The sequence below is a fragment of the Sander vitreus genome, chromosome 24 (assembly GCF_031162955.1).
Source record: "Sander vitreus isolate 19-12246 chromosome 24, sanVit1, whole genome shotgun sequence".
In the NCBI taxonomy this organism is placed as follows: domain Eukaryota; kingdom Metazoa; phylum Chordata; class Actinopteri; order Perciformes; family Percidae; genus Sander; species Sander vitreus.
This window is the reverse complement of record NC_135878.1, coordinates 12,722,010-12,738,258: the sequence shown is the minus strand read 5'-3', so window position 1 is coordinate 12,738,258 and position 16,249 is coordinate 12,722,010. Positions and strand designations below refer to the sequence as shown.

General features: G+C 41.0%; 1 protein-coding gene across 1 annotated transcript; it reads right to left on the bottom strand.

The window, feature by feature from the left end:
* Positions 1-848: 848 nt before the first annotated feature.
* carm1l (coactivator-associated arginine methyltransferase 1, like) lies at positions 849-15,478 on the bottom strand. Its single transcript, XM_078243758.1, has 15 exons — positions 15,377-15,478; positions 14,721-14,811; positions 13,408-13,530; positions 13,170-13,327; positions 12,764-12,868; positions 11,769-11,879; positions 10,059-10,236; positions 9,273-9,363; positions 5,218-5,299; positions 4,690-4,775; positions 3,566-3,655; positions 2,590-2,727; positions 1,937-2,026; positions 1,310-1,389; positions 849-1,140 (listed from the first exon to the last, which is right to left on the bottom strand). The coding sequence occupies exons 1-14, from the start codon at positions 15,476-15,478 to the stop codon at positions 1,374-1,376; spliced, it is 1,461 nt and encodes a 486-aa protein (XP_078099884.1). The 3' UTR covers positions 849-1,140; positions 1,310-1,373.
* Between the last annotated feature and the right edge of the window lie 771 nt (positions 15,479-16,249).

Genomic DNA, 16,249 nt, shown 5'->3' with positions numbered 1-16,249 from the left:
GTTCGCACCTCTGAAGACGACACATTGTTGGCTTTACATTCAGCACCAAAAAACAACCAAAGGTTAAAAAAAAGCCACAAAAATGTTGAAAACCCTTTAACAAAAGCAACATGGAAAAGCACAAAAACATGTCTGAATGTGTGATGCAACGTTTTACACGTTATAACATGCGTATGAATACAGTAAACAGATATCTGATGTTCACACCTCTGAAGACGTGTTAGTGTAACAAATGTTGGCTTCACATTCAGCACCAAAAATCTACCAAAGGTTGAAAAAAAAGCCACGGAAAACACAGCACATTCTCAGGAACGGGTCCGATATCGTACAAAAACGTATGTACACCACAGCGTATGATATCCCAGGAGACCGCCGGCTGGTCACGTGACGCCGGGTGGCTAAGAGCTCCATGACGCCGAGCGCCAGTTGTTTTAGCCGCTACAGAGCTTCATAACGCACGCTACGGACCTCAGTCACAGCTCAGTCGTGTCAGTGGCAGTTAGTAGATGTGTTTAGCAGAAAATGGGTGACTTTGAGCGGGCTACAGACCTCCGTGACAGCTCAGTTGTATCAGTGGCATTTAGTAGATGTGTTTAGCCGAAAATAGGTGCCTTTGAGCCGAGTACAGAGCACCACGAGCTTCCGCTTGTTTCAGCGGAGATTACGGTTAAATTTAGTCCCCAAAATATGAGCATTTTACCGCGACAAAAGTTAAGATTAGGCACCAAAAACGGCTAGTTAAGATTAGGTAAAAGATCATGGTTTGGATTAAAACACTCCCAAGGAACATGCATTTCTTGGCCGTCAATGTGGTGCATACAGCATAAAAACTAAAAACATTGAAAAACCTTAAAACATGGAGGAAAAAAAGGAATAAAAACGTTGAATAAAGCGACAAAAACATCGTAGAAAGCCACAGAAACGTTAAAAAACCTTCAAAAAAACCATTGCAAAGTCTGACAAAAAAGTGTTTTGAATGTGTTTAAGTGAACTTTTTACAGGTTTATTTGTCGCGTATGAATACAGTACAAACAGACGTCTGTCGGACGTTCACACCTCTGAAGATGAGTTAGGGTAACAGAGCATTACGTTCAGAACCGATGTGTTTGAGTTGTGTTGTGTGGAGACATCTGATGATTCCTGATGAGATAGAGAGAATAATTAGCATTACATCTACGCAGATTTTTGACACTACAGTAAAATAAATCTTATTGGATTTCTTCAGTATTACTTCGAAAATAAGGCCTAGAAAGCATAGACTCTAGATCATTTGTTGACGGGGGTTATGTTTCCTATGTTCAGGGTTTACCTCTGTTATCCTCGCTCTTCGTCCTGGAGGGGAGACGTCCCGGTCTCTGACGGTCCGCGGGTCTTTACCAAGACGAAATCCTGCACACATTCACAGTTTCGGTTGTCACTGAAATGTTTTTTTTTGCCAAAAAAAGCAAAGAGGACTGAAAGAGGCCGAACATACTTTAGCGACTAAAACATCGGAAAAAAGCTAATGTCAGAAAAAGCGACAAAAACGTAGAAAAAAGGCGACAAATCTTTTCAAAAAAGCATCAAAAACATTGGAAAAAGTGTCCTTAACGTCAACAAAATGACAAAATGTTGAAAAGAAAGGCAAAACAGCGACAAAAACATCAGGAAAATAAATGACAAAAACTTCAACAAAAGGTTTTAAAAAAGCTTCAAATAAGCGCAAAAAATAGGATGTTTATAAGTTATGTTTTTCCCAAATGCTTTACAGATTTTTAGGCATTCTGTGATCAAATATGTTGAAATCCTTTACGACAACAGCCTTGACACAGAGCTGGCTTCTAGCTGAAGCGCGATTACTGAAGATTACTGAACTATGAGTGCCGGAGTTTAAACTAAAAGCATCTGGTTCTGTTTGTTATCTCTGAATTATCAGAGAGGGAAATAAAGGAGTTACCTGAAGAAAGGGTTCTTGAGGTCCAGGACGTTTCCAGATCTGAAGCCTGATTGGTCAACTGTGGCGGTGATGTGAATGTCATAGCTCTGGCTGGAACGTGGGAAAAGATTATTATTCTAACAGACAACAGACGACCTAAACAAGGATTTCCAAGGCAGGGCCAAGCTTCTGGGGCTCCAGCCCCGAATGATCTCAAAAACGTTGGAAAAAGCAACAAAAAAGGTTAAAAAAAAGTGCCAAAAACAGTGTAAAAAACCCGACGAAAAAAAGCAACAAAAAAGGTTTTTAAAAAAGTGTCAAACTTTAAAAACGCCATCAAACTTTGAAAAAAAAGCAGTGACAAAAAACTGTTGACAAAAGCGGACAGTGTCTGCCAAAAAATCTCAAATCTGTCAGAAAAAGCGACAAAACAGACAATAACGTCTGAAAAAGCGACACAATGAACGTATGGTCCTGCCCCCAATGATTACAGCATCTGGCCCCGCCCCCAATGATTACAGCATCTGGCCCCACCACCTATGATTACACCATCTGGCCCCGCCCCCAATGGTTACAACGTCTGGCTCCGCCCCCAATGATTACAGCGTTTGGCCCCGCCCCTGGTTCAGAGGGAAACATGTCCGAGAGCAGGCTGGCTGGCAGCGCCGGTGTACCTGCTGTTGGCGTCCATCAGGACAGTCCCAGACAGAGTCTGTCCCAGCTTGGCGAAAAGCGGCGTCTGCAGCAAACATCTGACCTGATACCAGCGGGTCAGAGGCTCTGTGGGCGCCGTGGACAGCCACACTGTCGACCTGCACACACAGGTAAAAAAAATCTGTTTGAAACTGATGGCATGTTTGTTTGTATAAGACCTTTCCTTCCCTGTAGGTCTCCAAACTGCATCCTTGTATTTTTTGCACATGTGCTACAGAGTTGGGTCTTCCGTTTTCTCCAAAGCCCTGAATCTTTGAGGGTTTTAAAGTAACAACTTTGTGTCATTTCCCCTCAGTCTCTTGACTGGACCAGCAAATAAATGCAGCAACCACGCCTACGTTATGGAAGTTAAACTCAAACGCGTCAAAAAAAACGTAAAAACTGTAAAAACGAAGCAACAAAAACACGAAAAAATTACAGAAAAAACAAGCTTAAAAGTGTCTGGAAAAAGCGACAAGAACATTTTTAAAAAATGGACAAAACTATCAACAAAGCAACTTAAAGATAACAACAAAAAACTTGCGAAAAAGCGGGGACAAAAGCGGTGAAAAAAACATTTACATTTTTGTAATTTTGTCAGTTTTTTGTAAAGTTTTTGTCACTTTTTCCAACAACAACAATTTCAAAGTTTCTGTTGCATTTTCGCCATTCTGTCGCTCTAACGTTTTTGTCCATTTTTTCCAACAATTGTCGCAATTTTTTTACGTTTCTGTTACATGTCATTTTTGGGATTTTTTTTCAACATGTGTTTCCCTCCACGTTTTGTGTGCATTTTGAAGTACTGCACTGTCAGAAAAAGCCCTAAAACCATAGAGAAATGTGCAAAATGTCCACAACAAAAAAAGCACAGAAGAAATGGCCAGAAATGTCAAAAAACGCCAGGGATCGATCAAAGCAATACAATGTGTCAAACTAGAACAGCTGTGTATTTCTTACTTGGATCCCAAATAGGCCACGTCGAACCAGAAGGCGAGTCCGTGGACCAGACCGGGCTGCAGCAGGGAAAACACAAAGGGGATCTCTATTCTGGAAGAATCAAACAAAAGTCTCAGGAAGCTTTTCTTCATTTTGAATCATTATTTTAACTAGTACTCAAAATGCAGCAATAGCAAGGATCTCACTATCACTAGCCTCAGTCATAAATGTCAAAAATCGACAGAAACGTTGAAAAAAGCCACAAAATGTCAAAATAAAGTGTCAAAAAACATTCAAAAAAGGGACAAATTATGGGAAAACAACAAAAACATTGTGAAAAAGTGACAGATACGATGAAAAAAGTGACGACAAAAACATTGAAGAAAAAAAAGGTCAAATAATATCCAGCTACAACAAAAGTCTGAAGTTAGAATGTATGGAGAGCAGGGTTTCTACAGGTTTCACTAAGTCAAAGACTATTTCAGACTAGTTCAAGACCTTTATGAATGAAATTTAAGACCTATATCACAACATCAAGGTCAGATGTCAGAGTCCGCAAACACTGTCTGAAACAATTCCCTGATTTCCTCATTGGCCTCATAGGACAGGTGTCTAGATTGGCTGCAATACAAGTTGCATTTTGGTCTCATTTTTTGTTGTAATACAGCAAATTCTATTTGGACTTGCGACGGAAAGAACTACAACACCACGGAATTAAAAAAAGGTAGTGTTACATTGACATTGGAAAATTAAGACCTGTTGAAAATAATGTAAGACCTAGAAGACAATACTCCAGCGAATTTAAGACCTTTTAAGGTCTTAAATTTAGATTTTGAAATTTTTGACTTTTTCAGACTTTTTAAGACCCTGAGAGAGTCGTTTTTATGCAGATGATACAACGTGTCGTCTTGTCGTCTCATTTGTGTAAACTGGGAGGTCTACACTGCATTGCAAGGAGACAAAAGTTCAACTCGTTTCATTAATCTTTGGTCTGAACTGGGCTTAAGATTGATTCACATTCACGTCCACACTGGCAGCAGCGGTGACGAAGACGAAAACTTTGAAAAAAGCGAGAAAAATGTCGAAAAGCTACAGCTACAAAAAAAAGCCTGAAAAGTCAAATCTCTGGTGATTATGCATCTGACCGCTGTAAATCTTCTTCTTTAGCCTCCATGAAGTTGATGCAGTGCTTCACAGACCTGGCCATCAGGATCTGCACATCAAATGTGTCCTGAAAAACAAAAACAAATGATTTTCTTTGCAATAATAATCCACCAGGATCAGCACTGGCCACTTTATGATAAAAACATTCAGGATTATCTTTAAATATCTTTATCTTTAGTTTTCTGTACTGTTTGAGTTTGCCTTACATTTGCACTATATAGAATGTATTACTGTATTGTACATATTACTTATCTTTTTAATTGTCTATATAACTTACCTTTCTTTATCTTATTTGTATATATTTCTTATCTTTTTTATATTATACTTGTTGTATGTGTCCTTATTGCACCGTGGGTTGGAGAGAAACCTATTTTCAATTGCTCTGAATGTCTGGCACATACTGCAGAATTGACTTGACTGAGAAAGTTGACTTGACTTGAAACCAAAAGAAGCACGCATTTTTCACAACATAAAGTCACACAAGGTGAAGGGTGTTTTGCTGAACATACCACTATGGGCTGCCTGAAGAACTCGTCCACTGCGGCGCTGTGAAGAGCACTCAGGTTCACTCCGTAGAGGTTTCTCTGCTGCCTGGAGAACCAACAGGGATCACATTAGTTCGAGTCTACTATTTTAGTCTCTTTCTGTTGCTTTATTCAAACACACACACACACACACACACACACACACACACACACATACACTCACACAGTCTTGTATAAAGTACTTGAAAGCAATACTTGAGTAAAAGTACAAGTATCTTACCAGAAAATGACTTTGGTAGTTAAAGTCTCCTTTTAGAATATTACTTGAATAAAAGTCTTAAAGTATCTGATATTAAATGTACTTAAGTATTAGAAGTAAAAGTAAAAAAAAAACTTTATGGCCAAAGGTGTGGGGCATTATCTTGGCAATTTAGGAGCAATGATTCGCCAAACGCGCTTTTTTCCCCAGTGCAACAAATTTCTTCTGATTTTATTTTGTAGTAACGAGTAATTAAGATGCTTAGGGGAAATGTAGAGGAGTAAAAGTACACATGTTATTGTAGGAAATGTAGTGGAGTAAAAGTAAAAGTTTCGATTCGAAATAACGAAGTACAGTAAAGATACGTGAAAATTCTAAGTATTCTATCGTAAAGTATTTGTACTTCGTTACATATAAACACTGCACGCACACCAATTTCCACTGGGGACAGGGTTGGACACGACAGCCTACCTGTGTGCCCTCATCTAGGCACGTTGCGTGCACGCTTTAAAAATAGTTCACTAACCGATAGAAACTTCTAATGAACAGGTATTGCGGTCTCGGCACTACGTAATAATACAAATGAAACGCCAGTAACAGCAGCCAATGACTTCATTGTTGTGTATGAAAAGAAAGAAAGCAGATGTGAGTTGGTGGATTCAGTAAATTAGCTCCGGGTAATCATATTTTCCGTCTACACCTGTTGATGTCAGGCTAAGGTTGACTGAGCTAACGTTAACACGCACTGTTGCTAGGTAAATTCGGATTATAAACTAAATTTAAAGATCCTCTATACTAAATATTCAATGTAGAACATTCTGTGTACCATGAGAACGAGTCCACTTTAAACCGCAGCATTTTCTGTCAGCAATGTATGATAAGCAGACTCTTAGGCTGCTAGTTTATTAAAGTGCTCATATAATGCTCATTTTCAGGTTCATTGTTGTATTTCGAGGTTATATCCGAATAGGTTTACATGGTTTAATTTTCAAAAAACACCATATTTTTGTTGTACTGCACATTGCTGCAGCTCCTCTTTTCACCCTGTGTGTTGAGCTCTCCGTTTTAGCTACCGAGTAGCTAGGTGAGCATTATGACGTGTGTTACAAAGTGACGCACGTTCGCCACGGAAGTAAAGGCTGGACTACAATAGAGCTGTTTGGGGCAGTTTGTGAACAGTGTTTTCTGTTGGAGATGGTAATTCCCTTTGGGGTGGACTTTGGGCTTTTTCACTTTGTAAACCTATAACATGCACAAAAAAGATCCATCCATCCATCCATCTTCATCCACTTATCCGGGGTCGGGTCGCGGGGGTAGCAGCTCCAGCAGGGGACCCCAAACTTCCCTTTCCCGGGCCACATTAACCAGCTCCGACTGGGGGATCCCGAGGCGTTCCCAGGCCAGGTTAGAGATATAATCCCTCCACCTAGTCCTGGGTCTCCCCCGAGGCCTCCTCCCAGCTGGACGTGCCTGGAACACCTCCATAGGGAGGCGCCCAGGGGGCATCCTTACCAGATGCCCGAACCACCTCAACTGGCTCCTTTCGACGCGAAGGAGCAGCGGCTCTACTCCGAGCTCCTCACGGATAACTGAGCTTCTCACCCTATCTCTAAGGGAGACGCCAGCTACCCTCCTGAGGAAACCCATTTCGGCCGCTTGTACCCTGGATCTTGTTCTTTCGGTCATGACCCAGCCTTCATGACCATAGGTGAGGGTAGGAACAAAAACTGACCGGTAGATTGAGAGCTTTGCCTTCTGGCTCAGCTCTCTTTTCGTCACAACGGTGCGATAAATTGAATGTAATACCGCACCTGCTGTGCCGATTCTCCGACCAATCTCCCGCTCCATTGTCCCCTCACTCGCGAACAAGACCCCAAGGTACTTAAACAACACTTGAACAAAAAAGATATATAACACAATAAAGGAAAGGGAAAAAGCCAAAAAGCATAATATGAGCACTTTAACGTTAGACTCAATATGATCATGACTCAGTTGTTTTCATATCAGAGGACAAATGAGGTGGAGCTGCTTAATGATAGAAGGGAAGAATGAGAGTGAATACAATTTAAATATTATCAAATTAGATGTTCTTCTTGTTTGAGCCAGGGTTGTTAATTAGGGATGAAGGGAGAGTTAGAATAGAATGCATCCCCATACTGAGTTCTATTTGTACTTCGGAAGTCAGATTTTCCGAGGTCAAACTCAGAAACATGCCCCCTGACCTCGGATTTCCGTGCTCGGAACTCGGACAACCACTGAGTACCCCGAGCCAAAAATCCAACATGGCTGCTCCGTGCATCAACAGTTGTGAAAGCTGTAGTAACATATACTTATACACACTTGGATTGCGAAGATCCAGGAATTAGCCAAAAAATTTGAACATCGACAACTTCTCAGTCCCTCCCCACTTTCTGCTAAAGCCCAAAACGGTCTCCTAAGCCCCTCCCCCCTCCCCACAATGGAGAATGAATGCGTGTGCGTGAGCAGTGATTGACACGCAGTTAGACACCCCCCGGCCCTGATTGGTGCATCTGAACAGGGTGCTGTGGATTTTTGCAAATTCCACTACAGGCTGTAGGTGGTGCCAGAGGAGCTGGATTTTTTTTTTTTTTAAATGACCTGCTTCATGTAGTTCTACTTAAACATAGGGTCAGTTTCCGCAAATATGACATGTTAGTGTATGATATGATAGTTAGTTTTATAAGTCTTCATAAAAAAGCGACAAAAGCATAAAAAAAAGCGTTGGAAAAAGCATCGCGACAAGTGTCAAAAGCATCAGAAAAAAAGCTTTTAATTAGAGAACAGATTTCATTTGAGAACTTTACTAACTGAGCAGCTTTGTGTGAGATTTAAAAAAAAAAATGTTCTGTATAGTTACACACGAAATTTCCGTTTTTAGGTACAGGACAAAGTCCGGGTAATGAGCTGCCAGATCATTTTTCTGTAGTTGATTTTGTGTTTTGACCATTTGTGAACTAAACCCCCTTCTCCTTTACCATGCTTTGGGGGTGTGACTGTTTTGCCCCGCTATCACCATTCATATCCATACAAACAATGTGTTTATGGGTAAATTGCTTACCATTGTTAGACCATAGACTCTTCATAGATCTGGCTTCTTGTTTTTGCTCTTAAAGTGTACCAGATTGATACATTTACTATAAAGTATACAACATTTTCTCCGGTGGGAGCATGCCCCCGGACCCTTCTAGGGGATTGGAGGTCTATCATATGCCTGCAGTGGACATTTAATCTCACAGTATTTGAATTTTATTCACACACAAAACAATAATGGGAAACACATTTCGACTTTAGAAAATGATTCTCTCAAGTCTTGGCGATCGGCTCCTATATTAAACAATAAGAAAGTAAGACAGCTTTTTCTTACACATAGTTTAGTACTACTCTTTCTGGCAGAATTTATCATTATGATCAACTTAATTATTTCCTGGATTTTGTATCACCATGGTCCCTAAATGTATGTAGAAATGAAGGACATGGGGTTCACGTCGGAAAAATTATTCTGCCGGAGGACCCCCCCCAGAACCCCCGTTTTGTGTCCACCCCTATGCGCACACAGACACACAGACACAGACACACACACACACACACACACACACACACACACGTTGCTGCTGTGAGTCAGGACTGGACCTGAACCAGAGCGTTTTACACCCAACAGGAAACATGGCTGACTGAGGTCAAGCCCTGAACATGTGTGTCTGCGTGAGCGAGACAGAGTCTGAGGGGAAAGAAAGAAAGCCAGTGTGTTTGTGTCCTCATGCATGGATTTATGCGTGCGCATGCATGCGTGCGTCCAAACCAGAAACTCGCTCGTGCGTAGTGTTCGAGGTAGAGCTGCTCGTCGTTGAAGGGAGCCAGATGAAGATCTCCAAACGAGGGAAACATCAGACCTGCAGAGAGAGAGAGAGAGAGAGAGAGAGAGAGAGAGAGAGAGAGAGAGCGCTAAATGAACAGTGAAAGAGAACAAAAACATTAGAGAGAGAGAAATACAGTCAGAGACACAAACTAGGGGCGGAGCCAGACGTAAACATTGGGGGCTCAGCCCAAACCTAGAGGGGAGTCTGGGGTGATGTCTATTTACAGCAGCTATATAAACTATTTTTCAAGGTATCTGATAACAGAATGCCTAAAAAAATCTAAACATCATTTGGGAAAAAACATAGTTGTAACATTCTATTGTTATGGGTTTCTTTTTTCAATGTATCTGATGCTGTTTTCCCATTTTTTCCCCAAATTTTTGTGGTTGCTTTTTAAAGAAAATTTGTTGTTGCTTTTTACAAAAAAACTGGCGCTGTAGTGGCCTCTTTCAACGTTTATGAAATTTTGGACGCTTTTGACGTTTGTCAAACATTTTTGGTCGTTCTTTTCGACACGTCGGTTGCTTTTTTCCGACGTCTCTGTCGCCGTTTCCATTTTTTTGTCAACTCTAGTTGCCTTTTTCAACATTCTTGTCGCTTCTTTTGACGTTTTCGTGTAATGTTAGCTACAGTAACAGGGGAAAGACAGAGAAAATAAGCCTGTATTTATTGCATTATTCAAACATTGGATTTGGAGGTTTTCTGACGCGTTTCTATCTTCTTCCTACCGTTGGGTTTGAGCCATTTCCTGGCTCGCAAGAAGCTCTCCATGAGTCTCTGATTGAGCAGCATGTATCCCATCGGCTCAGAGACAATGACGTCCACCATGTCAGGACAGCTGACCTCGTCCACTTCCCCTTCCAAGACGCTGATCCGCTCCGATAGACGGTTACTGTGGACCAGGATCTGCATAGGAGACACACACATCCTGACTTAGATAACAGGAAGACAAAAGAAGGAAGGGTTTCTGCAGGGGCGAAGCCAGACGTCGTAAATATTGGGGGCTCAGCCAAAATCTAGAGTAGGGTCCGGGGTCATGCTCCATTTACAGCAGCTATGGAAACTATTTTTCAAGATATTTGATAACAGATTGCCTAAAAATCTTTACAAAACTGTTACAAAACAGGATGTAAAAAAGTAACAAAAACATTGAGAAAAACAACAAAAATGTCAAAAGAAAGTGGCATAAACATTGGAAAATGCATCCAAAAAGTCGAAAAAAAAGCGAAACAAGGAAAAGAACGTACAAAAATGTAAAAAAAAAAAAAAAATGCGACAAAATGTCTGAAAAAAGGCAACTAAATTTTCTTTAAAAAAATGACAAAAAGTTGAAAAAAGCAACAAAAACGACAAAAAAATGACAATTCTCTCTCTCAAAAGCGACAACCACGTCAAAAACATCGACAAATGTTGACAAAGGTCAGCAAAAAAAAGTTCCCTTACCCATCATAGAATGACTGAATATGCAAACTCTGTTTTAAATGTCTGAGTCTAAAAGTCAGCAAATCTGCCAAAATCTACTCTGACTGTCGCGTAATTGCAGTTTGTGAAACAGTTTCCCGCCTTTTTGGGTTTGGCACACAACTAGGCATGGCCAAAATTTATTGTGAACCTAAAATGATATGCGGGCCGGATCTGCAGCAACATCTGCAAAAGGCCGGGCACATGTGCTATACGGGTTATGGGAAAGTGGAAAACATGTCGAACATGTTGAAGAAGGGAAGGGTAAAAAACATCCAAAACCTCATTTTTCACAGCACAGTGTTGGCAGGTTTGCTTCCTTCAGATGCCCTGCTGTGGAGCAGGAAAATAAAATCCTACATATATATATATATATATATATATATATATATATATATATATATATATATATATATATATATATATAAAACTCTGTTCTCAGTCCTGTGAGCTTCAGCATCTCTCTGCAGCCCCTATCCTTCTGAACTCTGGTCCAGATGGTGCCGCGACCCATTAACTCTTCAGAATGCTACGCTCTGCATGTGATGTATGCACTGTGTGCTATCTGGTGCATTGTGGTCTCTCTCTCTCTTTTGGCTCTTTCTAGGCCAACACAAACAGAACTTTCCTCTCCAGGCTCCGCGTGTGAGCTCACAGTTTAGCTCAGTTACACACAAAGCTTTATTTTCTGCACAGAAAAAGCTTTAAAAAGCTGCGGCCATCAGAGCTGACATAATAAAAAGGCAAAGACGGAGGCATGAGATCGACAAAAACGCCTGAAAAAGCGACTTAAAAGTCAAAAGTGTCAAAAGAATTTCAAAAAAGCAAAAGTGTCAAAAACGTCAAAAAAAAAGAAAGAAAGAAAAGCCTTGGATAGTGCCCAAAATGTACACAAAAGCAACAAAAGCATATTTAAAAGCGTCAAAAACATGCAAACGCTTCCGAGCTAACATTATAAAGGCTTCACATGGACTGACCTGTGTAAACTTGGCCATAGGGCTGGACTCGACCAAATACACTCTACTGGCTCCTGCCTGGACTGCAAAGAAAGACAGAACACCAGAAGCACGACACACGTCTAGAACCACCTGCAGACACACAAAGAAATCTTTATTAAGATTAGTTTTTGGACATTTTCAGCCTTTATTTTGATAGGACAGCAGAAGACATGAAAGGGGAGAGAGAGGGGGAATGACATGCAGCAAAGGGCTGCAGGTCGGAGTCGAACCCAGGCCCGCTGCGTCGAGGAGTAAACCTCTATATGTGGGCGCCCGCTCAACCAACTGACCTATCTGGGCGACCAAAAGGGTCATTTTTTCACCCAAAATCACCAAACCCACCTAACTTTTTGTTTACTTCTTTGGGCTTTTCATGCCCATGCAGGACAAGTGATGTCAGAGGCATTGGGATGACATGCAACAAAGTCTTATTTTGGAGTTTTGGCCATCATTTTTGAGAGTTATGATAACATTGTAGTCACTACAGAGCTCTTGGGGAAAACCCACTCAGGAGCAACTAAATTGTATGACTTGCAAAGAAGCATTTAATGAAATCTGGATTAAACACAGCGTAGTGTCACGTAGTGTCACGTAGTGTCACGTAGTGCCGTTCCCATCCCACACAACAACATTAGAGATTACCAAATAAGGTCCTTCTTCACTCATCTACGCGTGTGTGAAGATGCTATTGGATCGTTTAACCAGTGGTGGAAGAATCAATGCGAGTTTCTCGCCGTCACATCTTTGGCCCGCTGTTGGAAGTTGGATTTGTTTTGGCTAAAAAAAAAGGAAGAAGGACATCTGGCCTAAGGTAAATTCTTCTGGTAAGATTTCTGACCAATGCAAGGACAGTTTTCTCTTGCATCGCCATTTGTCCACAGTTTTGGCCCCGCTGTCGAACGTTGCCGTGTGGACACAAACGAACCAAATGCAACTGTTAGACATATGTGAAGTGGATGTGAAGTTTGATTCACCTTGTCTCTGAAGTCTCTCTCGTTGACTAAAATGGCTCGGTGGTAGGTGGCGATCCTTAGGTAGTCCTGAAGCAGGCTCTGCTGCTGCGACAGACAGCTGTGGAACTGCACAAACAAACAAAATAGAAGCATTTCAACTTCTTGTTCAAGCTAATCTATTTGCCCCATGCACCTGCAAAGCAAGGGCAGGGCGTCTGGGGCTCCGGCCACGAATATTTTTAAAAGCCTCAAAGATTTGAGGCTTTGGAGAAAACAACTTCTACTTTGTGTCATTACGCCACAAGTCTCTGATGATGATTGATTGATTCATCATGATTCATCAAATGATTGATTTAGCTGCGTGCCACCGGACTCGGATTAGACCCCAATGATGCCCCGCCCCTGCTGCAAAGTCAGAAAGATTGACCTGGGAGATCTGTGTGGGGACATTTTCAGCTCTGGATTCAACCACAGTGGGATGTCTCCTAGAAGGTGTTTGCTTTCCTCTCTCGTCTCCTTCTGTGCAAACTTTCCGGGCCCCTCCATCCTCCCCTCTCTTCATTAACAGCTGGAAGTTCTTCATATCTGCAGAGTCAGAAAAGACAGGACGTTTTAACTCATAATTCCCCGGATGATCAGCAGATATTAATGCATTCCGCACAGACCAGTTGGAGATTTGAACCGCAGAAGGAGACTCAGCTTGCCGACGGTAAACAGGAAGGACTGTCCTCCGACCTGGCAGCAATCCGTCTCCTTGGAAACGGCGAACTGAAAGAGTGTTCTGTTGGCTGGACACAAATCAGTTTCAGTTTTGTTATTTCCTGTTTGATTGGGTTAAATCATTCCCTGTGTTTTGCCGTTCCGTGTTCCCTGTTATGTTTTCCTATAACATTGCGAAATGACGTTTGTTATTAATACTCAAGTGCAACTTGCTAATCATGTTTGTGTACACTTGAATGCAGAATTTTTAACTGAAACTGAATATTTCAACATTGTGATACTTGTACTTTGACTTAAGTAACGATGAGATAAGTCGTTTTACTTTCACCACTGATGAGCTTTTACTTCACATGATGACGATGTCCATAATGACATGGTTGGGTTCTAATCCAAACACTGAATATTTTTTTCTGCTACTACATTCTCTGTTCATGCTAATCTCTAAATAAGAAAACATGACGTGTGTATGTGGAGACTTAAAAAATGACATTTCTACATTTTTTAAGGATTTCAATCAATACTTTTGGCATTTATTCTGAGTTTTTTGGCGTTTTGTCTGATGGTTTTGTAGTTTTCAGACATTTTTGACGCTTTTTCAACCTTTTTGTGGCATTTGTTGACATTTTTGGTATCGTTTTTGTAAAGTTTTTAGGCTTTTTGCAACATTTTTGACACTTGTTTCCGACAATTTTGGCGTTTCTTTTGACGTATTTGGTGCTTTTTTCGACATTTGTGTCGTTTTTCCCGACATATTTCTCGCTCCTGAAAAACACAGTCGAAACTAAGTGAAGGTAACGGGATGAAGATATTTCTATAAACAGTTCATGACTTGGGAGAAAAGATTGCGGAAGGAGGGAAAAGCAGCTCCTTCGTTCTGATGTAAATCTGTGCAGCTGTTTTGCAAGGGTGGCCAGTGCCCCCGTCATATTAAGCCTCGACCCCCCCCTAACTGTGGCAAATACATACATTTTTAACCCCTCCTTTATCCCCAAAGAGGGGATATTATTTGTGTGCAGTGATAGATAAAATGTAGGTTAACACTTGTGTATATATTCTTGTGTAGCGTTATTTGTTTTGTAGAACCAAACTTATGGAGGGCTTATGAGGGCTGTAACACATATATTTGGTACCCCTAAAATCGCATGTGGCCCCAGCCTGACCCCTCCATTTGAAATGGTCTAGTACCGCCAGTGTGTGTGTGTGTGTGTGTGTGTGTGTGTGTGTGTGTGTGTGTGTGTGTGTGTGTGTGCGCCTCTACCGTCTTGCACAGTGAGGTGCTGAGCCTCTGGCCGCGTGCTGAGGATCACACGGAGCTCCTGCTCGGCCCTCTGTCTGCACACACTGACCTGCTGCAGAGCACAGCACACCGGGTTACATCGCTGACACGGAAACACGCTCACACAGACCGCCTTCTAAACCGAAGTATGGTTTTATTACACGCCACTTTTCAATTTTCAATTGATGAACAAAAACATCAAAAAGCGACCAAAATGTTGAAAAAACTTTGAAAGAAACATAAAAGAAAAACTTTTCCAAACAATGTTCATATCCAAATGGACATGTCACACTAAAGAATTAAGAATTACTGCGGACAGGTAAAACAAATTTCAATCAATTAATTTAATCATATATTAAATGATATGTCTTTTAAGCAAGACATTTTACAAATGAGGTTCCAGCTGATCGCAGGGACTACTTTAGTTCATATGTGTACTTTAACTTGGCATGCTTCCGTTTTCTCATTCCTTTTGAATTTTGAGCCTTTTATGCACTCAAACTGCAGTGAACAGATTAGTTTCAGAGCTGGACACATCATAAGTGCAGAAGTTTAACTTTAAATGCATCTGATGTGATAAAGAAGAGCTAAAGCAGGTTTGTTTTATTGTAAAAGGGATTTAAGAAGAACATGAGTACCCGGTCATGTGTGTCCATGTCCATGTCCTCGTCCTCCGCCGGCAGCTTCTCCTGCAGAGTGAAAACCCGGACAGAGAAACACTCCTCACTCCTCTCCTCCATTCTGCCGTGTGAAACCATCCTCGAGAAGAAAGAGGAGAGGATGGAGGTGGGGGGGAAAGGGGAGGAGGGATGGAGGAAGAATTAGAGAGGGGAAAACAAGTTAAACAGGGATAGAAAACTTTAAATAGACTCACTAGAACCACCTTCCACCAAATGGTTGAGACGACGGGTTGGACGCTACAAAAATGTTGCATCTAATCTGGGGGGAAAAAGCGACAAAAAATGAAAAAGCAATAAAAACATCAAAAAAGCAACAAAAGAGCAACGAACACGTCAAAACAAGCAATTCAAAAAATGTCGGAAAAATTGCCAAAAACGTCAAAAAAGCGACAAATGTCAATAACAAGACAAAAAAAACAAGCAACAACAAAGACAAAAGCAACAACAAAGACAACTAAAGGTTGTAAAAAGCGACAAAAATATCGAAAAAAAGTGACAAAACTTTGTTACAAAATGTCAAAACCCAAACCATGTTTTAAATGGACTCATTGAAACCAACAACTGTTGTCTTTTCACATTTGCACAGGTGCTTTGGTGGATGTATTAAATATTTGAATCTACTTTATAAATACAAAGCTGGCTTTTCATTCTGAATTAAGAAAAAACTGTATTGCCCCTTTAAGAGTTAGAGATCTAATACTTTAATCAGTTTATTGGCTTATTCCCAACCTGGCAACCCTAAAGAGTTTGACTGGCCGCAGGCCAAAGCTCAGTAAATGTTTTTACAAAACATTCATTAAAGTTAGCTCGCTCCCATGCTAAAAACAAGCC